The sequence below is a fragment of the Megalobrama amblycephala genome, linkage group LG16, assembly GCF_018812025.1.
Source record: "Megalobrama amblycephala isolate DHTTF-2021 linkage group LG16, ASM1881202v1, whole genome shotgun sequence".
In the NCBI taxonomy this organism is placed as follows: Eukaryota; Metazoa; Chordata; class Actinopteri; order Cypriniformes; family Xenocyprididae; genus Megalobrama; species Megalobrama amblycephala.
In genome coordinates, this window is record NC_063059.1 from 43,611,707 (window position 1) to 43,635,328 (window position 23,622).

Genomic DNA, 23,622 nt, shown 5'->3' on the forward strand with positions numbered 1-23,622 from the left:
TAATAATAATATTTTTACTTTTATTGTACAATTGTTTATTATTTTGGGGAAATTTCACATACACAAGAAGAAATGGTCAGGATCCAAGCCTAATTTTATTCATTTTCTTCAGGAGACTAAGGACTACTGCACCAGTTTGGAGAACATTATAAATAAAAAAGCAAGGAAGACTTGTCATATTTTTAAGGAATATTCAGTTTTTGATTAATGAATCAAGTTTGTATGCTCTGGCATGTTTTTTTTTTTTTTCTTTCTTTCTTTTGTGTAATACTTTTACACAAAAATACTTTTAAGTACCCCGACTTCAGAGGTCGAATGTCCCACTTTGAGTGGCGTTCCAGATGTTATTTCCTAGAAGGAGGTAGGAAAAATCCAAATTCCCATCTGTCTGGAACACAGCATTAATATAGAAGAATAAAATGTCATCAGTAAGTGCCAGTGGTAAACAAATAGAGCAAGATGAGTCGCACTTTGGTAATTGTGGTTTTTATGTGTGCTGAAAAAAGTGGAGGAAGTGAAAGAGGAGAATATGGATGTGGTCATGGCTAGGGAAAAGAGGTCAACTTGGTATGAGATTTTGCAAATGGAGCTTGAGGAAAGTAGCTTTAAGTTTTATCGCCATGTTGAGTTGATCAATACGCCATTTCATGTTGTATTTTTATTGGATAGTCAGTAGACGAAGGTCGTAGCAGCAAACATACAATGAGATGATCATGACACTGTCAGAAAATTATCGCAGGCTATCTTTGATCACAAGACAGTCTTTGAACCTCTCTCACTGTATGATATTTAGGAGCCACAATTGTTTCACGATGTCCATCTTTCGTCTGGGACAGCCCAAAATCATACAGTGTGTACTAGGCATTAGATAGAATAAATCTTTTTGAAGGAGACTTTGAGCTTTGTAATTTTGCAGATATTATACAGTTGAAAACGCATCATATGAGCCCTTTAATACATTAATACAAATGTAACACAACTATTATTAAAAACATGATGTATACACTCAAGCTTCCATTATTTGTTTTCCAAAAGTGAGCTTGAACTTTTTTTTTCTTCATAATTATGAAAAACAAATCTTTCATTAGTCTTTGTCTCCCTCTGCTGGTACAACACAAACACAAACATATTCAGGCTCTATATTTTCTTTGAAACAAAACTAACTTTTTTGAGTTTATACTGTGCCTTTATACAAATACAATGGTTAATCCCTGATTGAGAAACTGTAATTTGCTGCTCTAAAATAAAAGGTGTTTCACTGCCGCCTTCATTATGTCTGTCAGAGGATCATTGAAAACTAAATTAAGTCTTAATTTATAACAGTGAAGTCACTGTATCTTCAGTCTCTGTTGATTCTGTTGACTGTGAGTCTCTGTAGTGGATCCTTATTCACGATCAGATGATCATCAGAAGATCAGACTGTCATCTAATCCTAAAATAAAACACACAGTCACATATGCAGTATGAGACATTACATCTCTCATGTAATGTCGCAGATGTAATTACATCTGTGTTCTTTTCATAAGAAAACTTAGCACTGACTAGATAAGCTATATTAATTCATTATGATAATATTGCTTCTATCTGATGCTCAAAGAGACTTTACTAAATCAAAAGGACAAGAAAGGTCACTTTAACACAATCGACAGCTGATCCAGAACCAGCAGAAATGATCACTACACTCTAGGGCTGTGCCGATAAACGATATCATATCGAATCGCAATAAAATATATGTCGATAACGATGATAAGCTCTGGGCATTTTTACTCGAAATGGATTAATTTAAGAGCCAATCATACAGCAGAAATATGCGACAACAGCCAATCAGCGTGCAGCTTTAAACGTTCAGGTCAAAGAACAAAGTCAATTTCCTACAGCATTTTGCAAAGAAAACTCGACACAAGGACGACAAAAATGAGTGGAAGCAGCAACAAAAGTTAAACTAACCTCGAGTTATTTTCCAAAAATGATGAAATTGTCGACAAAAAAGGTACCACGAATTCAGTTGTATATATTATTTTCAGTTATGTAAGTGGTTTGTTTATTTGAAAAGCGACCAGGCGCAGATTAAAACGATCTGTAAAATACGTTGTCGGACGGTGAAAAACAAGAAAAAATTCCAGTGTTTCCCACACACAGACTTTACTTGGGTGGCCGCCCAAGTATATTTGGAGACACATTTATACTTTTATTATTTTTATCCTCTCATACTTTTGTATCTGCCCAAGATAATGAAACTAGTGGAAAATCTCCCCTCGCCCTTCGTGTAAATTCGTACCTGCTCATTATGTGCGTCAGAACTGTTTACTCCCGCTGACATTCCCACATACATGTTGCAATGTCACAAGGTGGCACTGTTGCGCATTCTACACTTCCACATGCTCGCACAAAAGCGCTTCAGACTGCTTTAAAGTGATTCTCAATTAAAGAAAAGCGCAGATTTATGCCAAGCGATTGCTAATGAACTCGAGTTGATGAATTATGACAATGTCTACTTTATGGCCTTTATATAAAATGTTTTATACAGTTTTAAGAATCTGAAGGATCAGCCTGCAATTGTGTTGTCCCGGTGTATTTCGGGCTTGTTTATAATTAAGTGACACGCTAAATTAGTAAATTGTCTTAATTTTTTAAGGCCAAATGTGTAATCTGTTTTTGTTAATAAACTATACTTCAAAATGTAATTAATAAACCCTCAAAGGGGAAAAGCTGAAAATAACATTAATGACATTTATACAACCAGTCACAACAATGTTAGCAGAATTAAACTCATATTAAACAGAGTTTAAACTTCAGAGACCTACAGAAACTGAAGCTGAATTTAAGACTCATTATCTGATGATCTCAGACAAAATGTTCACACACACGTGGTGTTACTGAACCTGGTACAATTTCCTTTTATTTGAACTTTAAATGAAAATATGATGATGAAAATTGTTAAAAAACTACTGTTACCATAGTGTCTCCAGTTTATAATGTGGATCATCCTTCAGATCCTTCAGCAGCTTCACTCCTGAGTCTCCTAGATTATTCTCAGACAGATCCAGTAATCTCAGGTGTGAGGGGTTTGATCTCAGAGCTGAAGCCAGAGCAGCACAACCTTCATCTGTGACACCACAATTCCTCAACCTGTAGAGAACAATGACACACTCTTCACTCTCTCAGATCAGACACACAGATCAGATCAACAGATCACAGATCACCATGTTTAATGTAAGATTTACCATGTTATTCGTGTGTTTGTGTGAGAGGGAAAGCTTATAAAAACTTATATAACAATTATTTACAGTATATCACATTAAATAATATGTAAAGATGATCACAGAAAAGAGATGGATGTGATGGTCATTAAGGATTCTTGTTCTTCATGTATCAAAGTCCTGACTAGTGTTGTCACGTTACTGGAATTTCTAACTTCGATACGATACCTTGAAAAGTCTCGAAATTCGATGCCATTTTCGATACCATGGGAAAAAACGCTGCATATACTGTCATATAGATATTTTTAATAATATTTATTTTCTGGCCATCTATTTCAAGTCTATCCAATCAAAAATTCTTCTGAGGAGATCACTTTATATGATAAAGCTTTTAAGCATTTTTCATATATAAACTTTGATCAATTACCATTACAATTATCTCACAAATATTTTCTAACTCATTGTATTTGTTTTATAGTCACATCAAATGTAAGTACAGTCCAAAAGTTTGGAACCACTAAGATTTTTAATGTTTTTAAAAGAAGTTTCGTCTGCTCACCAAGGCTACATTTAATTAAAATTACATTTAATTAATTTATTTAATTAAAAATACAGTAAAAAACAGTAATATTGTGAAATATTATTACAATTTAAAATAACTGTGTACTATTTAAATATATTTGACAAAGTAATTTATTCCTGTCATGCAAAGCTGAATTTTCAGCATCGTTACTCCAGTCTTCAGTGTCACATGATCCTTCAGAAATCATTCTAATATGCTGATTTGCTGCTCAATAAACATTTATGATTATTTTCAATGTTGAAAACAGTTGTGTACTTTTTTTTTCAGGATTCCTTGATGAATAGAAAGTTCAAAAGAACAGCATTTATCTGAAATACAAAGCTTCTGTAGCATTATACTCTACCGTTCAAAAGTTTGGGGTCAGTAAGAATTTTTATTTTTATTTTTTTGAAAAGAAATTAAAGAAATGAATACTTTAATTCAGCAAGGATGCATTAAATCAATCAAAAGTGGCAGTAAAGACATTTATAATGTTACAAAAGATTAGATTTCAGATAAACACTGTTCTTTTGAACTTTCTATTCATCAAATAATCCTGAAAAAAAAATATTGTACACAAATATTTTGTACAATTGTACACATTAAATGTTTCTTGAGCAGCAGATCAGCATATTAGAATGATTTCTGAAGGATCATGTGACACTGAAGACTGGAGTAATGATGCTGAAAATTCAGCTTTGCCATCACAGGAATAAATTACTTTGTGAAATATATTCAAATAGAAAACAGTTATTTTAAATTGTAATAATATTTCACAATATTACTGTTTTTACTGTATTTTTAATTAAATAAATGTAGCCTTGGTGAGCAGACGAAAATTCTTTTAAAAACATTCAAAATCTTAGTGGTTCCAAACTTTTGGACTGTACTGTAGCTGCTAACTCACTTTATAAGCTGCACTCTAAAGGTGCGTTCAGACGTGGCCACTATACCACCTGACTGCTGTAGATTCATTAGGCATTGATAGTGGTGCCATAAAAATGCATAATTCCCAGTCAAAGGACGTGAACAGCTCCGAATACAGTGTCACGTGTTATCATCTCAAGATTTCGGTAAATACGAGGTGGCGTGAACGCAGCATAACACACACACATTGCTGAGTATTGTTTAGCCTTTGGTTTGCATGCCGTTTGTTTCTTGTCCGGCCTTGTCTTGCCTTGCCTGTGTTTTGACCCTGGACTGTTTCCTTGTTTTTGATCGATATCTGCCTGCCTTGACCATTGCCTGTGTTTTTGGATTACTCTTTTGCCTTGCCTTCCTGTTACTGTTTGCTGGTGATCGACCTACTGCCTGTTTGACTACGCTGTTCTTATGAATAAAGCCTGCACGTGGATCTCCAACTCTGTTGTCCCGCTCCCTACATTACAGAATACTCAGCCATACCAAGATCCAGCGACTTTTATAAGCGTTTCCAATCCAACCATAGATCCAGTCACTCAGCTACTACGCCTTCGGCAAAGAGACTTATCCATTAAGAAACACTCACACCTGTTGTAACTTTACAAGGTTCTATGCCTTCCACCCTGATTATCGCGACCCCGATACTCTCTGCGCTTCCAAACCCAGTAATTCCCTTACCAGAGCCTGTTCACGTGATGGCTGCATCAGAGCCTGTATTTGCAGCCATTCCTGAGCCTTGTCACATCTCAGCAGATCTTCCAGAGCCTCGTCATGTCTCAGCAGATCTAACAGAGCCTCATCACATCTCGGCAGATCTAACAGAGCCTCATCACGTCTTGGCAGATCTTCCAGACCCTCATCACATCTCGGCAGATCTTCCAGAGCCTCGTCACGTCTCGGTAGATCTTCCAGAGCCTCGTCACGTCTCGGCAGATCTTCCAGAGCCTCGTCACATCTTGGCAGATCTTCCAGAGCCTCGTCACGTCTCGGCAGATCTTCCAGAGCCCTCAGACGAGATGGCTGTCAAAGATTGCAGCATTGGCCATTATGGCCACAGCCATTTGGTGCATGTGGGCTGCACACACATCAGCTCCAGTCCATGAGTCCACTCCAGAGGCCGCTCCAGAACATGAGTCTGCTCCAGAGCCCGCACCAGTCCATGAATCTGCTCCTGAGCTTGCTTCAATCTATGAGTCCATTCCTGAGTCCACTTCTGTCCATGAGTCCAGTCCAGTGTCTATCCCAGTCCTAGAATCCAGCCTCGTGGTCGTTCCTAAGTTTACTGTCTGCCTTGACGTGACCACGGAGGTCGTCCCTGAGTTTCCTGTCTGCCTTGACACGACCACGGAGATCGTCCCTGAGTTTCCTGTCTGCCTTGACACGACCAAGGTGGTTGTCCCTGAGTTTCTTGTTTGCCTTGACACTACTATGGAGGTGGTCTCTGAGTTTCCTGTCTGCCTCAACATGACTGCAGAGGTTGTACCAGAACTGTCAGTTTGTCCCGACGCAACCGCAGAGGTTGTTCCTGAACTGTCTGCTCGCAGCTACATGACCAGAGAGGACGTTCCAGTCAGTGCCCTGGAGGGCTTTTCTGAGCTCCCTGCCTGTACTGTCATGACCCTAATTGCCAATGCTAACCTCTCTGTGATTCATGTTTCAGTTTCTCCTGTTCAGCCATGTTGGTTCCCAGTGCTAACTGATCTGCTGTTGTGATCGCCTGCTCCACCGTGGGGGTCTTCAAGCCCGTCTGAGCTGCAGCGGTGGTCGTCTGCTCGGCCATGGGGGTCTTCAAGCCCGTCTGAGCTGCAGTGGTGGTCATCTGCTCCGCCGTGGGGGTCTTCAAGCCTGTCTGAACTGCTTTGGCGGTCATCTGCTCCACCATGGGAGTCTTCAAGGCCATCTGACCTGCAGTGGTGGTTGTCTGCTCCTCCGTGGGGGTCTTCAAGCCCATCTGAACTGCTTTGGTGGTCGTCTGCTCTGCCGTGGGGGTCTTCAAGCCTGTCTACCTGGTCGTCTGTCCAGTCTTCTTCTCCCTGGCTGTCTGCCCTGCACCTACTGCCTGACTACGCTCTTCTTATGAATAAAGCCTGCACGTGGATCTCCCTACATTACACAGCCAATGGCTCTTTTACAATCAGCAAATGGTGGCATAGAGACCGCCTTCTGATGTTTGATTGACACCCTCTCATTAGCATGTTGCGATAAGGAAAAATAAATATGAAGCGACATTCAAAAATGTATAAATGGTTAAATGGAAAAAAAGCCAACTTTCAGTTTAGTGTTTCCTTTAACATTTTTTTTTATTTCACCCCAACATTTGTTTTATTTATTTATATCCTCGTACATTCAATTATTTATGTATTTATTTATGCAGGAGTATGTGGATTTATGTATTTATTTGCACATTTATTTATGTATAATTTTATGTATTTATTTATTTATGTATTTATATATTTATTATTTTTGCAGGTTTTGTCCTCCATACTGCGGGGTGACGATATGTGAATCCTCATGTTTTTTTGTTTGTGCTGCTATTTGCACATGTAAAGCTAAAGCCCTGGGGAAAAAAACAGTATTGTATGGTATTTTTAATGGGTCACAATCACCCATCTATTCTAATTTAATTTTAATTTGACATTCTAATCTTAACAGTTTATGGTCAACTAATGAGCTTCAATTGTTTGTCAGGAAAATAATCTAAATCAGTGGTTCCCAAACTGGGGTACGCATACCCCTGGGGGTACGTGAGGTGACAAAACGTGGTTAGTGAACAAAATGCTGAGTAGTTCATTTAGTTCTACCCTACCTTAAAATAATATTAAAACCAAGCATGTATTTCTAACTGGCAAAATGCCGTAAAGCCATAACATTTAATCAAATTACCTCATCTTTTGCAGTCAAAAATGACTGCATCCACAGAAGCAGCACACACAAGCAGCGTGCATATCTATGTGCAGAATCTGCTGCCTTAAATTGCACTAAATTACTGCCGTTCTCGACAATGCACCTTTGTAAAAGTGGGGATTTAGCACTTACTCGCATGAAAAACAAATACAGACACAGATAGTGGATTGGTATCGATTTAAGTCTCCTACTGGTGGTTTTAGTTTAATATTTAAAAGTATCACTTCGTTTTACCATCATTGCATATTTCTCCATTGAACTTTTTTTTTTTTTTAAATATTATTTATTTTAAGTTATTCATAAAGGTAAAAATATGCACTGGAAAATCAATTTATGGGACAAATATTGTCCCTTAATGGTAAAGGTGTGACTGCAGTCTAAGTGGAAGAAAGGGGGTATGCAGAAGGATGGTAATCCCTTCAGGGGGTACTCCACTCTAAAAAGTTTGGGAACCACTGATCTAAATGATCAAAATGCTCTCATTACAATTCTCCACCAGATAAACAATGCTGCATGCAAGTTCATGCTAACTCAAAAAATTTGACCGTAGCTATCGCTTACATCCTTATTGAAAAATGCCAAGTTTTGCATGGAAACAGCCGTACGCACCGTTTTGCGTTGTACATTTGTTTCATAAATGAGGCCCAATGTGTGCCATTTCATTAGATTTGTAAGGTAAATCAATTAGAAACCTACGACAACACAGGAGAATACATCAATGTCTTTGAAATATGTGAACTGTTCATCACGATTTCAAAATAAAAGTTTAATCTCAGAGTTGAGTTTGCATTTATGATGTCCACATATTCTTGTTCAAGAAATTACAGTGGCTGTAACATTTCTGTTATAAAGATGTTGCCAAATATTAAAGATTAAGTTAACATTTAAAATAATGTAGTTTGGCCAGTATTAAATAGAGATTTGATTTGATGTAAAGTGGGATAACAACAATCATGTCCTCGCGCCCTCTGCAGGCATTTGTTATAACACATAATATAATTGTTTATACAATGTATATTATATTATGTATTTTAAATGTTTGTTATATCAAACCATATGATTAGGTGTTTTTGATCCAGATATTATTGCCTCATTGTTATTATATATGTATTTTAAGTCATGTTAAAGACCATTGTTTGCTTAGGTCTATTTTTATTATCACAAAAAATATCAGATTACTTGATTAATTGTGAAAATAATCAACAGATTACTTGATCACCAAAATAATCATTAGTGACTGCCCTAAATATAATAATAGTTTGATTCTCCTATTCCATTTTATTAATTTATGAATAAATTAAATTGTAAAATTCAGTGATGTATGATCTTACCACAGTTTCTCCAGTTTACAGTGAGGATTCTCCAGTCCAGCAGAGACTAGCTTCACTCCTGAGTCTCCTAGATTATTCACAGACAGATCCAGTTTTCTCAGGTGCGAGGGGTTTGATCCCAGAGCTGAAGCCAGAGCAGCACAACCTTCATCTGTGACACCACACTTATCCAACCTATAGAGAACAATAACACACTCTTCACTCTCTCAGATCAACAGAGACTTCATTATCAAAGAGAAACCAATAAAATAAACTCAAATCACCATGTTAGATGATCTTGATCTGTGTCACAGAGCACAAAACATTATCACAACACACGTACAGTCAAATTAAAGCAGGAATAATACATATTTTTAAATGTATGATCATAATTTGTGCAATATCTCTTTTTTTAACCAATTAATTAAATATGTCTGTGAGTTTTGCTGTTATTCTGAGAGATTATATAAAAACTGATAACAAATTAAAACTGTTTATCACATAAAAATCTAGAAAAATTGTAACAGGAGAAGTTAATGTAATGAACATTAAAGAGTCATGAAACCCACTCTTTCAGCTCAAGTCTACCTCACAATCATCTTAAATGTGTGTCAGCTAGAGATAAAAAAGCAGGAAAATCATATGTATATATATATATATATATATATATATATATATATATATATTATCACATTTAAAGATATATTTCATATTGTAGTAATACATTTGTCCTGCGGCAATTTATAATCATAATAATTAATATATTATATAATATAATGAAAGTATTAATAGAATTGTTATATTTAAAATACCTTCCAAAAGTCTGGAAACAATTATTAATGATTTTTAAATAAATATCTTTTGCTCACCAAGGTTTTATTTTAATAAACATAAATGAAAAAGAGTCTTGTTCTTACAGACTTGCACTCCAGAGTGGAGCGCAGTGAAAAATCGCCAGTAGGTGGCTGCAATTCACGTCTTATTTAGTCATTGAACCATTCATTCAAATAATTTTATTAAGAAATGTCATTCCACAGTGAAATGTGAAGGGAGGAGGAGCACAGCGAGGGGGCGGGGAGTGAGAGGATGCACGGGATATTTTCGCTTCGGCTAGGGTTACAAACAGCTTTCATATTTTAAATAATTCAAATAATCTAAATAATAATGTTCAATTGATCAGAAATCCTATTTTCGGACACATCTGTAATCTACCTCATTAGAAAAATATTCATTAGGAAAATGTTACTGGGGCACGTGCCCCAGTAAAAAGGGTCTAGCGACGCCCCTGGTTGAATGTGATACTGTTACGTTCACCGTCTCGTCCAGGTTGTTTGACTGTCACGTGTTCCTTTGTGTTTTGCTCCCGCCACTCATTATTCACCATGGACACTGATTTCATCCCCAGCTGTTTCTTGTTAGTGTGTGTACTTAAGTTCCTCCCTGTCTTCAGTCCAGTGTCCGGTATTGTTTTATGTTACTAGTGTTTCCGTGTATCCTGACTGCTTAATGTTATTAAACTACGTTATTGTTCCTACTCCTGCCTTCCTCGTCTTCTCTGGGATACCACCGTAACAGAATACCGGACCAAAAAACGAAAGATGGATTTCTGCAGCAGATTCACGCTAGTGGCACAGAAAAACCAAGATTTTTGTTTATTCACCAAGGAATTCATCAGTGTTGCACTCTCCTGCCCCTACAACGACGAAACCCTGAAGTCGTTGTTCTGGATCGGGGCCAACTACCATCGTCCCGTGGAGAGCGTTCGTCCCCGATCCAGAGCACAGCCAGACCCAGAGCCCGTACTTTCCCCAAGGACCGCGGAGTACTCGTGTGAGCCCCCCGCAGACGGAGAGTTACCACCGGCAGCTACAGGTCAACCAGATCCCGAGACCCCGAGGACAGAGGTGACCAGCGCCCAGGAAGTGGAACTCCACCAGACGTCTGACCAGGGGTGTGAGCCCACGACATCTGCGGACGAGGGAGATTCGACTACGGAGAGGGAGGACTGGCTGATTGACTTCAGCGAGGAGTCAACGCCCACCCAAACCCACCCGTCATTTTCATCCTCGTTACTTAACAGAGACTGTACTATGGACTGTGTTTTATTTATAGATTTTCCACCGATCTCTCGCTCAGCCAGTCCTCCTACACCATCGCTGCTGGATGTCATCTGCCCTGCGCCGTCTCCGGGGAACCCCTGTAACGTCGAGCCGCAGGTCACACTCCCACCAGCAGCACATAAGCCAGAGGTTCCGGTGGCTCCGCCTCCAGCTGCCGTCCTCAACGCTCCATCTCGGCCCGTCGACCTGCCGGCTCCGTCCAGGCTCCTCCCAGCTACGGTTCCGCCGGAGACCCTCCGACTGACGGCTCCTCCGGCCTCCTTTGTCCGGCCGGCTCCCCCTTGGTCAGTCGTCCCTCCTCTTCCACCACGGACTTTCGAGACATCGAGTACTCTCCGTCCCTCCACCCCTTCGGCTACAGAGGGCTCCTCCTTCCCCTCGGAGTCACCTCTGTCCTCGGTCGAGCCGACGTCACCGCAGCCCTCGGGATCTCCAGCTACACCTCCGCTGATCGTCGCCTGTACATCGCCGCAGTCTCCTAGGCCAGCGACGTCGCGGGAGTTCGCCAGCTCTCCGTCTGCGCACCAGAATCCACCTGCCGAGTCTCCATCGGTCATCCCCCAGATGCCTTCAGTCCGCCCTTCATCACCTGGACTCCGCCCTCCATCTACCCGGCCGTGGACTGTCGGATCTGGGGAGCTCTGGGTCTGTGCCAGCGATCATCCACCTACGCCGCCAGGGGATCGTCGTCTTCCCTTCATCACTCCATCACCTTCACTCCGCCCACCTCCAGAGCCCCTGGTGTTACGTTCACCGTCTCGTCCAGGTTGTTTGACTGTCACATGTTCCTTTGTGTTTTGCTCCCGCCACTCATTATTCACCATGGACACTGATTTCATCCCCAGCTGTTTCTTGTTAGTGTGTGTACTTAAGTTTCTCCCTGTCTTCAGTCCAGTGTCCGGTATTGTTTTATGTTACTAGTGTTTCCGTGTATCCTGACTGCTTAATGTTATTAAACTACGTTATTGTTCCTACTCCTGCCTTCCTCGTCTTCTCTGGGATACCACGGTAACAGATACATCTAAAATCATTATTTGTTCATTACAATCCCAAACACAGTGATTTGGTCTCACTAATGTATTAACATTTATATCAAATTTAAATGAATACAGATTTTTTTTTAAATATAAATATTTATCATACATGCATTATATATATATATATATATATATATATATATATATATATATATATATATATGCATATATATAAATAAAAAAATAAAAGACTTTGAAAATAAATTTCTCACACAAATGTCATAAAAACGGTTAGGTAGATCACAAATCAGGTCAGAGAGGTGGAGAGTTTAAAAGCTGAAGTGTGACACTCATATTTTTTTTATTAAACCATTAATTTATAAGTAAGAAATGTAATAATGTTTTAACAGTGATGATTGTTCTCAGTGTTACTTACCAAGCTGATCTAGTTGCTGTAACCACAGGCAGCAGCTTCTGAAGTACTTCATCTGCTGTGTTTTCTGTGTGACTATTTGAAAATAAAAACAAGATAATTATTAATTTATTATTTATTGTCATCACTATGAGCACTGGATACTGTGTTTTCAATTCATACTTGCAGCCGAAGGGTGCTCTGTGCACCTTTATTCCACAAATGACTCAGTGAAGAAAAGGCATGCCATGTGAAATTCCAGGAACTAACAGAGGCTTCCAGAGATCGCTATAATGATGGCAGATGGACACTTTTGAAGATAATAAATACACGATTGCGATGATGTACAGTGGGTACGGAAAGTATTCAGACCCCCTTAAATTTTTCACTCTTTGTTATATTGCAGCCATTTGCTAAAATCATTTAAGTTCATTTTTTTTCCTCATTAATGTACACACAGCACCCCATATTGACAGAAAAACACAGAATTGTTGACATTTTTGCAGATTTATTAAAAAAGAAAAACTGAAATATCACATGGTCCTAAGTATTCAGACTCTTTGCTGTGACACTAATATATTTAACTCAGGTGCTGTCGATTTCTTCTGATCATCCTTGAGATGGTTCTACACCTTCATTTGAGTCCAGCTGTGTTTGATTATACTGATTGGACTTGATTAGGAAAGCCACACACCTGTCTATATAAGACCTTACAGCTCACAGTGCATGTCAGAGCAAATGAGAATCATGAGGTCAAAGGAACTGCCTGAAGAGCTCAGAGACAGAATTGTGGCAAGGCACAGATCTGGCCAAGGTTACAAAAAAATTTCTGCTGCACTTAAGGTTCCTAAGAGCTCAGTGGCCTCCATAATCCTTAAATGGAAGACGTTTGGGACGACCAGAACCCTTCCTAGAGCTGGCCGTCCGGCCAAACTGAGCGATCGGGGGAGAAGAGCCTTGGTGAGAGAGATAAAGAAGAACCCAAAGATCACTGTGGCTGAGCTCCAGAGATGCAGTCGGGAGATGGGAGAAAGTTGTAGAAAGTCAACCATCACTGCAGCCCTTCACCAGTCGGGGCTTTATGGCAGAGTGGCCTGACGGAAGCCTCTCCTCAGTGCAAGACACATGAAAGCCTGCATGCAGTTTGCCAATATGGTGAGAAATAAGATTCTCTGGTCTAATGAGACCAAGATAGAACTTTTTGGCCTTAATTCTAAGTGGTATGTGTGGAGAAAACCAGGCACTGCTCATCACCTGTCCAATACAGTCCCAACAGTGAAGCATGGTGGTGGCAGCATCATGCTGTGGGGGTGTTTTTCAGCTATAGGCACAGGACGACTGCTTGCAATCGAGGGAAAGATGAATGCGGCCAAGTACAGGGATATCCTGGACGAAAACCTTCTCCAGAGTGCTCAGGACCTCAGACTGGGCCGAAGGTTTACCTTCCAACAAGACAATGACCCTAAGCACACAGCTAAAATAACAAAGGAGTGGCTTCATAACAACTCTGTGACTGTTCTTGAATGGCCCAGCCAGAGCCCTGACTTAAACCCAATTGAGCATCTCTGGAGAGACCTAAAAATGGCTGTCCATCAACGTTTACCATCCAACCTGACAGAACTGGAGAGGATCTGCAAGGAGGAATGGCAGAGGATCCCCAAATCCAGGTGTGAAAAACTTGTTGAATCTTTCCCAAAAAGACTCATGGCTGTATTAGATCAAAAGGGTGCTTCTACTAAATACTGAGCAAAGGGTCTGAATACTTAGGACCATGTGATATTTCAGTTTTTCTTTTTTAAAAAATTTGCAAAAATGTCAACAATTCTGTGTTTTTCTGTCAATATGGGGTGCTGTGTGTACATTAATGAGGGAAAAAATGAACTTAAATGATTTTAGCAAATGGCTGCAATATAACAAAGAGTGAAAAATTTAAGGGGGTCTGAATACTTTCCGTACCCACTGTATACATGTATTGCCTAAGAATTTGCGTCTGAATAGCGCTCTCTCCATGGGTGTGGCCGCATCAGCGGATAATGAGCTGAATCACGGACGTCTAACATGGCCCTCTTTCATACAGATTACATAAACAGAGAATATTTGTTTTCGATTTGACTTACACGATTTAAAACCTGACATTTCAACATTTCTTTAGACATAAGTCTCATTTTGTGTCATTAGTATTCACTAAGTTACAGTTCATTTTCTGAGAACTATCAGATTGGATTTCATTCAGAGAGAGACGAGAGATCACGCATCATGTTAGTTTTCCTTATTTTGCAAAAAGCACAACATTTTGTTTTTACTCTGAGTGTACACCAATAAAAGTAGACATTCTATAGCTTCAATTGATATTTTACTTATGTCTCTATGACAAAAAATGACGGAGTATTTTAAGTCTGTTTTGTTGCAATGTGAAAAAAATCCTGCAAAACGTGCTGGTGTGTTTTCTGACTCCAGAGTGTTAATACTTAGTTTTGGAAACATACTTTGTATTAAAAATCTTTATATTAACTGGCTTTTTTATTAATGCAATAAAGTGAATGACAGCCGTCTGTCTCCCCCAGTGGCTTACATTATTGGCAGTTTAGTGTTCAGTGATTCATTTACACCAAAACAAAAGATAACATGTATGCTTTCATCTCTGAAACCATGTAACCATGGTTCCCTGAGAACAGGGAATGAGACGCTGTGTAAAACACGCTAGGGGAACGCCTCCGTGGGAACCTATGTCTGAAACACATATCCAATCTCAGCAATATCATATTGACCGGTGACAGCCCATGACATCATAACAATGCGACCCGCATGTATAAAAGGGGTGCCCAAACAACATGTCATCCGCTTATTGTCTGAAGGGACTGTAAGCAGGAGGGCCCCGAGGCATGGCTAAAAGAGCAGCGTCTTGTTCCCTGTTCTCAGGGAACCATGGTTACATGCGTAACCTGCTATGTTCCCTTTCGAAAGGGAACTCAACGCTGCTTAAACACGCTAGGGGAATGATATACCCACGCCACCATGCTGAGGGGAGTGCGTGCCATGCATGGCAGTGACAACTGTCAGAATCCGGCAAGTTCAAATGAAATTTCAGACCCACTCGCCCTACGGGTCACAAATGAGCTGTCAGTGACAGCGCTTCCAGCGGTCAAAGCCTCAGCTACAAGCCTCAAAGTGGCCTCCATATCTTACACATGAAGGCCAGCCAAGGCCACACAAAGGCCTGGAACCAACCACTTCAAAGGAAAGGGGTCCCTTTAAGGGAGCGTGGCTAGGGGGCCAGAAGGTAACCCAGCCAGCTGCTTCTCAGGTGAACACAATCAACCCTGAATGCCACCAGGGAGGCTGACCTGACTTCTAGCTGAACTAGTAACCTAGTCTGCCAACAACCTGTCTGTTTCCTCAGAAACAGAGTCTCTAGACACATAAGTTTGACAAAGAGACATCAAGAAAGAGGGACTGCAGAAAGGGCAGTAGACCAACTCAAACCGGATCTTAGAGATGGGCATCCTGGAGAGCAGGACTCAGCGAAGTGCCATCGACCCTTGCAAGCGAGGTGAGTTACTCTGCTTGATCCTAGGATCTACAAAGCACCTATGTTTCAAGGTGCTAAGGAGGCCGTGCACTCTAAGGAACCCTCGCGAGGGGAATGCTCACAGCCTAAGAGCTGATCTAACTGGGAGGCTTCAGGGAAGCCTTCAACCACTGACAGGACTTAGGAAGCTAAGTACTCAAGCCCACTCTCAGAGCAAAGAGAGTACCAGCTCAACCTATCAGGTCGACCAGGCTATAAGCTAGAAACAAAGGTGAAAAAGGTTAGCCAAGCCAGCAACATGCAGAAGCGTGCAGTCTCAGGAAGGCCTCAAGTCCAACCACCTGATAACAAAACCCTGCTGACCAATACCCAGCTGCTGGGGACTCGCATCAGGGAGGCCTACTGTGGCCAACCACCTGGTATCAAGTCTAGACTGGCAGAGAAGAAACCATACTATGGGAAATTCACCTCAAAAAGGGGCCTACTATGGCCACGCATCTCAATGGCGAACGTTCACTGGCTGACTGTGGCCATCGCTAGCTGCCATACACCTACTCATTAGTGGCTGGCTCTCAGAGAGGCCTGTTAAGGCCTGCTGCCCGAAAACTAGCTGCTATGGCCAGCAGCCTGATAGCAAATAGCTAAGTAGCTGTCTTCCAGCGGTCTGCTAAGGCCAACAAACTGAAAACAAGCAAAAGCTGGATGCCAGATGCCCACACTGCTGGGGACTCATCCTCAGAGATTGCAGGTAAATCTTGCAATCTGAAGCAAGTCCACTACTGCCAGGGACTAGCCTTCAGGGTGGCCCATCAAGGCCGACTGCCTGGTAGCCAGTTTTAAGTGGCTAAACCATTCTAAAGAATTCCCACACAACAGAAGCTCACTCACAGAGAGGCCTGCTAAGGCTTACTATCTGACGGCATACGAAATAGCTACCAGAAAACCCATTTACTGGGGCTGCTAACAGGGAGGCCTGTTAAGGCCAGCTACCTGACAGCGCAAGTGCTGGCTGTTAGGAGCCCAACATGGTGGGAACTCACTGTGAGAGGAGTCCTGTTATGGCCTACTACACTATAGCGAGTCTAGTAGCAGAGATAGTTTACTATTCAACAACATTTGGGACCTACCACATCGCCAACGAGCGGTGTACTCAGTCAAAGCACTTTTTACCCTTTAAGCAAGGGGAGTACAAACATACACCAACATGCCCTGGAGGAGGCCCACCTGGGCCTACTACTCCAGATGAACACTGGCGTCAGCTCGTGGCAATGCTGAGCTACAAGGGACTGTACTAAATTACCAGCCCACAGTTAAGGGTCAAATACCGCTCGACCTGAGCCACATTGGTGCAGGGTAGATAACAGAGCTATAAGCAAAGCACTCTGAAAACACCTTGTTTACAAGGGACTACTATCCGCCTAATCCTGAGAAACTACAGGGTGGAGGCCAACCAAAAAGACTCCATCATGACAGAAATAATATCTGTAGGCTTTTCATAGAAAAACCACCCACACTCAACCCAACACTTGAATGCTAGTTCAGCGGGCTTAAGAAGAGCCTAGTGAGGGCCTACCTGAGCTCAACTTCCAAAATGCAGGCTGCAGCAAGCATTACTAATCACAGTAGAAAAGGGAACCATCTATTCTGCCTCTACACCAATCTGCACCATGCAGAAGGGGGGTGGGTCTTGGCCAAACGACTCTCAAATGAGAGGAGGCCAGCACTAGGAATACAAAAGGGAACCTACACTCACTAATGAGGGGTCAGAGGTGGGAATGTAAAACAGACCGTCTTCACTATTCCTAGTACTATCCTAGGCGAGCCATCAGGGCGGCCCGGGTGAGGGCCAGCCCATAGCACATAGTTCTACCTGGCGCTCCTCAGAGCAGCGGCCTCTAAAGAGCAACTCTGAGCTGAGAGGAGGCAAAATCTCTCAAAATGACACAGCTAAGGTGGTTAAAGAATACCAAAAAGCCTGGGATATCCTAAATTAATCTTAGGATGAGTGACGCTAACCAGGTAACAATAGTGCTCGTCTCTTTGCAAAAGCAGCACTCCAAACCTATAGGAGAGGAGACAAACAACTCTACCCTGAGGTGGCTATCAAGGCGGCCTGAAGAGGCCCAGCCTGCAACAGAGCAGCGGCCTCAAAACCACTCTCAAATGGGAGGAGGCCAGCTTACTCGCTAATAAAAACAAAAACAAAGGAGTATGGTCTCACCAGAGAACATACAATAAGCACAAAACAAACCCTCTCTCCTAGGAAGATCCAAATTGTACTTCTTTCTCTCTAAAAATCATACTAGCCAACCTACAGGGAACTTCAGGGCTTTAATTATTATATTTTTACAATAGATACAATAAAAATAAAAACTTCCTTCCTAATTTAGATGAATGCCCAAACACATCCTACACAGGGAACAGTGGTCTAAAGAAATACATTAGTATTTCAAATAGATCCAAGAAGACCTGGTAACCGTTCAGACCCAAGACACCGGTTCCCATGGAGGCGTTCCCCTAGCGTGTTTTACGCAGCGTTGAGTTCTTTCAAAAGGGAACTTTTTTTTTGTCTTATATTTCATAATGAACTCAGATAAATGTGATTTAAACACCTCTGATGTCTTTGATTCTCTTTGTTCATAATGTTTTAGACTGTAATGATTGTACTCAGTGTTACTTACTGATCATTTTCAGCTCCAATTAATCTGTTCAGGTTAAACTGATGCATTGTCTGCTCTGAGGTCAACAACATAAAAACTAAAGCTGACCACTGAGATGAGGAGAGTTTCACATCACGTAATCCTCCATATGTATGAGGTTGAGCTTCGTTCACTAGTGAAAGATCACCCAGTTCTTTCAGACAGTGAAACAGATTGATGTATTTATCTGGAGAGGGATTCTCACTGATCTTTTCTTTAATATAGTCAACTGTTTTCTCATTGTTGTGAGAGCTGTTTCCTGTCTGTGTCTTTAGTTCTTGTAAGAGACTCTGATTAGACTCCACTGACAGACCCAGAAGGAAACGAAGGAAAAGGTCCAGATGCCCATTTTTACTGTCTAAAGCTTCATCCACAGCTCTCTGATGGAGATCTGATAGTGAAACTTTGTCTCCATTAGTTGGTTTGGTAATCTGGTCAAACACATTGATGTTCTTGTTTATAAAGGAGAGATGCACATATAGAGCTGCTAGATGTTCCTGAATGCTCAGATGAACAAAGCAGAAGACTTTCCCCTGATACAAGCCCAACTCCTCTCTGAAGATCTGAGTGCACAATCCTGAGTACACTGATGCTTCTGTCACATCAATGCCACACTCTCTCAGGTCTTCCTCATAGAAGATCAGGTTTCCTTTCACAAGCTGCTGATAAGCCAGTTTCCCCATGTTGACAATCATGTCTTCATCTTTCACATTCTTCTCATAGTCCTTCTCATGTTTGATGTTGGCCTGAATGATCAGGAAGTGTGTGTACATTTGAGTGAGAGTCTTGGGAACCTCTCCAGTCTCTGCTTCACTCAACATCTTCTCTAGAACAGTGGCTGAGATCCAGCAGAACACTGGGATTTGACACATAATAAAGAGGCTCCTTGATGACTTCAGGTGTGAGATGATCCTGTCGGCCAGACTCTGATCACTGATTCTCTTCCTGAAGTATTCCTTCTTCTGTGGCTCACTGAAGCCTCGTACCTCTGTCACTCGATGGACACACTCAGAGGGGACGACATCAGCTGCTGCTGGTCTAGAGGTGATCCAGATGAGAGCAGAGGGAAGCAGATTCCCCACAATAAGGTTCATCAGCATCACGTCCACTGAGGCTGATTCAGTCACATCACACAACCTCACATCGCTCTGAAAATCCAGAGACAGACGACACTCATCCAGACCATCAAAGATGAACAACACTTTATATTTGTCACTGGATATTTCCATTTCCTTTGTTTCAGGGAAAAAGACTTGAAGAAGATCTGAAAGACTCAGTGTTTTGTCCTTCATCAAGTTGAGCTCTCTGAAAGGAAGTGGAAATATGAGCTGGACATCCTGATTCTCTTTCCCTTCAGCCCAGTCCATGATGAACTTCTGCACAGAGACTGTTTTTCCAATGCCAGCGACTCCCTTTGTCAGCACAGTTCTGATGGGTTTGTCTTGTCCAGGTAAAGGTCTAAAGATGTCACTGCATTTGATCAGTGTGTCCTTTGTTTCTGCTCTCCTGGACTGTGTCTCAATCTGTCTCACCTCATGCTCATTACTGATCTCTCCACTTTCACTCTCTGTGATGTAGAGCTCTGTGTAGATCTTATTCAGGAGTGTTGGGTTTCCCTGCTTTGATATTCCCTCATGCAGACACTCAAACTTCTTTATCAGATTTGATCTCAATGTGTTGAGGACTTCAGCAGGTTTAGAGTCATGGCTGTAAGATTAAAATACCACATTATTATACAAGTTAGATAAGTAAACAGCCATAAATTACAAAAAATGATTATTTGTTTGCTGTATTATGGGACACAGAACATTTCTGAAGTGTTTTAATGATTAATCATTAATTTGAGTGATGAGTGATGTGCAGCACCTAAAATTAAACAACAATAAAAGTCCTACATTTTACCTGAAACCAGGACTCATGCTTTCATTAAAGTCTTGTGGTTGAATCACAGACGTGAACACAGTTTTGTTTTTAACTGCACTGGATAGAAGATTTGATCTTAAATCAGAATGAAGAGGGTAAAGAATCGGAAACGCTGATATTGATGTTATTGTGTCATTAACTAACAGAACAACAGCTTTTACAGTGTGTGAATTTATTAACAATAAAATACATAAAGCTTTGCACAAGTGAGCAATGGTAATCACTAATAGACTGAAACTGGCAGGTATGTGAACTCATTACATTGCTTTATATTAATAACAATTTAATAAAAATCAAATACTATGAGCACAAATTACCTGAGATCTGGTCATATGTTTCCACTCTTAAACAATGGTGGCTCATCCACATTGCAGTCACTCTTCATAGACACACAGCTGGACTCTGGTTTTGATCTCTTCTGCTGGACTGAACTGATTTTAAAATTAAGAAAAATAAAAAGCATACAGACTTTTATATGTTGTGCACATTTACTGGAATCTTCTGTCTTAGGAAAGACCAGGGAGTGTTGTAACACTTTTGCTTTAACATCTATAACTCAGCAACTGTTTTGAACTGTGTCTCAAACTTTGATTACAATTATTTTGAGAAATTAACTTAGTGATTTGCAGATGTTAAGCTAGATTAAAAAAATGTACCAAAGCGACTGAAAACAAATATAGGTTAATTAGAAAATTCAAAACCAACAAATTGAAAACAACTATAGAATTATAGAATGATTCAACTCAGATGAACATCAATCATGATCACATGACTCTTTTCAATGGCACAATGGAGGATGAAGACTCAACTGACTTAAGAGACCTTGTAACATACATTGACTCGATGCAACCTGGACACATCATCAGTGATGTTACCTGGGGTCACGGAGTGTTTCGGGTCTTTCAAGCATCATACACTCTCACCCAGGCGACCCAGCTGGGGTTGATCAGGCCCCAGCTTGTGTCCAGGTAGCCCTGGGGTAGGCTCTCCTACCCATGGCTCTCCTCTGTTGAGGTGGCAACAGCTTCTGGGAATTTCAGTTGCTTCCCCAGGTCAACTTTCAACTCCCAGTCTTGTGCTGTTACTAGCAGGCCAGATGAGGTGGCCCTGGCAGCTAATGGTGGCTTCTCCCCAGCCCGGACGAAAGCAATGGTGTTCTTCATTGGGTGGAGGCGCTTACAGTGGGCAATTTCACAGCTGATGGTATTCGCTATGGCCTTCAGAACTTGGTCACGGTGCCAACGGTAGCGCAACCGTGACTCAGCCACATCCACTGCCTCTGCTGCCCTCCACTTTCGCCCTGTCCTCACCTCGATCCCAGCCTGGGAGACCTTCGGGTCTTGTGACTCTCTGTATTGCAGCACTTCCCTGGCACGGCCTACCTTGAACTCCTCATTCAGGTTGCTGATGGGGAGCTTCAGCTTGTTGTTCTGGCCATACAGAGCGATGCTGCTCAGGCTTCGAGGTAGGCCCAGCCACTTCCGTAAAAACCTGCTGACTCTCCTCTCAAAGCCCTCGATGGTGGAGATTGGGACCTCATAAATCAGGAGGGGCCAGAGAATCCGTGGGAGGATGCTGTGTTGGTAAATCCAGGCCTTGAACTTGCCAGGTAGGCCTGCCTTGTCCACAACAGATAGCCAGCCTTCCAGTTCAAGGTTGGTTGTATGGATGGCTGCTGTATCTTTCAGGCTGCAGTTAAACACCTTTCCCAAGCTCTTCACTGGTTTGTTGTTGACCAATGTTTTGCTGGCCTTTAAAGATAAACCACCGTACTGTACTCTTGTAATGTACTCTTGGTGTGAAACATCATGTTCTGACCAGACACTTTCAACAAATCTGAGCCAGTAGTTTAAAAAAAATCCACTTTGACATCTTCTCCATTATATGAAGGTGGAAACAATCTCAGCTTACATTAACTTGATGTCATTGCTAGTATTAGACTTACTGACCAATAAATTATGCTTCTAATTAAAAAATGTCATACTATAAGCATAACTTTTATAGAAATAATATACCTGATATCAGGCCATTTGTCTCCACTCTTAAACATTATTGGGTGATTCATAGAGCAGTTACTCTTCATAGACACACAGCTGGACACTGGGTTTGAGCTCTTCTGCTGGACTGAACTGTAACAGAGAACACATTCAGTTTAATCCTTTAGATCAGTTGTTCTCAAACTGGGGTACATGAGGTGACAAGAGGGGGTAAGCGAACAAAATGCTGAGTTTTGCCATTCATTTAATTCTACCCCTCCTCAAAATTACATTAAAACCGAGCACTTATTTCTAACAGGCAAAATGTTGTAAATACATGACAATACCTTTGTAAAGTGGTGATTTAGCACTTACTAGCATGAAGAACAAATAAACACAGGCTGTGCATAGAAATCGATTTAAGACTCAAACTCTCTTTGATACAAAAACCCTGCAAGTTCTTGTTTTTAATGTTGATAATGTATTATATGAGCAAGAATGCAATTTTTCCCCAAAATCCACACAATTGCAAATTTGACAGTTCAACAACAAAAAAAGAGGTAATATTAAGTGATAAACATGTTAAGTGGACCCAGGTGAAAAAGAATTCTATTAAAAATATACTTTAATAAAGTGTACTAAGTATATTTTCTACATTTTGTACTATTTTCGTCAAATCCAAGTATAGTTAAGTGTATTCAATTATGTATTATCTTCAACTTAACATATATTTAACTACACTTCTAGTGTAAATTGTATACTAAAATGGAACAACTTTTTTTAAACTTCAAGTGCACTAAAATACACTAATGAAAATCAAGATTCATGAGCAATTAAGCACACTTAGAGTACAATTGCATTGTATTTCTATTCTAATGGAAATACACTTAAAAAGGCATTGCAGTGCAAATTATAGTTGTGTTTAAGTACATTTTGTGCATACTGCTATCATACTTATAATTACTATAAACAGTTAATTTAGTATGCCTCTGTAACATTTCAAGTGATCTACAAATGCACTTCCTAACTATATTTAGTGCTTTTAAAGTGTCCCACTATGACAATAATAATGTTTTTGAAGTGAAGTTC

At 40.8% G+C, this 23,622-nt stretch overlaps 1 protein-coding gene across 2 annotated transcripts in view; it reads right to left on the reverse strand.

Moving 5' to 3' along the window:
• Window positions 1-643: 643 nt before the first annotated feature.
• Window positions 644-23,622, reverse strand: part of LOC125249077 (protein NLRC3-like) — a 38,882-nt gene continuing 15,903 nt past the window's right edge. For both annotated transcript variants that reach the window (XM_048161269.1, XM_048161268.1), the window contains 8 exons: window positions 22,573-22,686; window positions 20,875-20,988; window positions 20,537-20,632; window positions 18,617-20,341; window positions 12,431-12,502; window positions 8,919-9,092; window positions 2,956-3,129; window positions 644-1,432 (listed from right to left, as the gene is read on the reverse strand). In XM_048161269.1, coding sequence (XP_048017226.1) covers window positions 1,423-1,432; window positions 2,956-3,129; window positions 8,919-9,092; window positions 12,431-12,502; window positions 18,617-20,341; window positions 20,537-20,553 — 2,172 coding nt within the window. In that variant the 5' untranslated portion in view covers window positions 20,554-20,632; window positions 20,875-20,988; window positions 22,573-22,686 and the 3' untranslated portion in view covers window positions 644-1,422. The remainder of the gene's footprint in view (window positions 1,433-2,955; window positions 3,130-8,918; window positions 9,093-12,430; window positions 12,503-18,616; window positions 20,342-20,536; window positions 20,633-20,874; window positions 20,989-22,572; window positions 22,687-23,622) is intronic.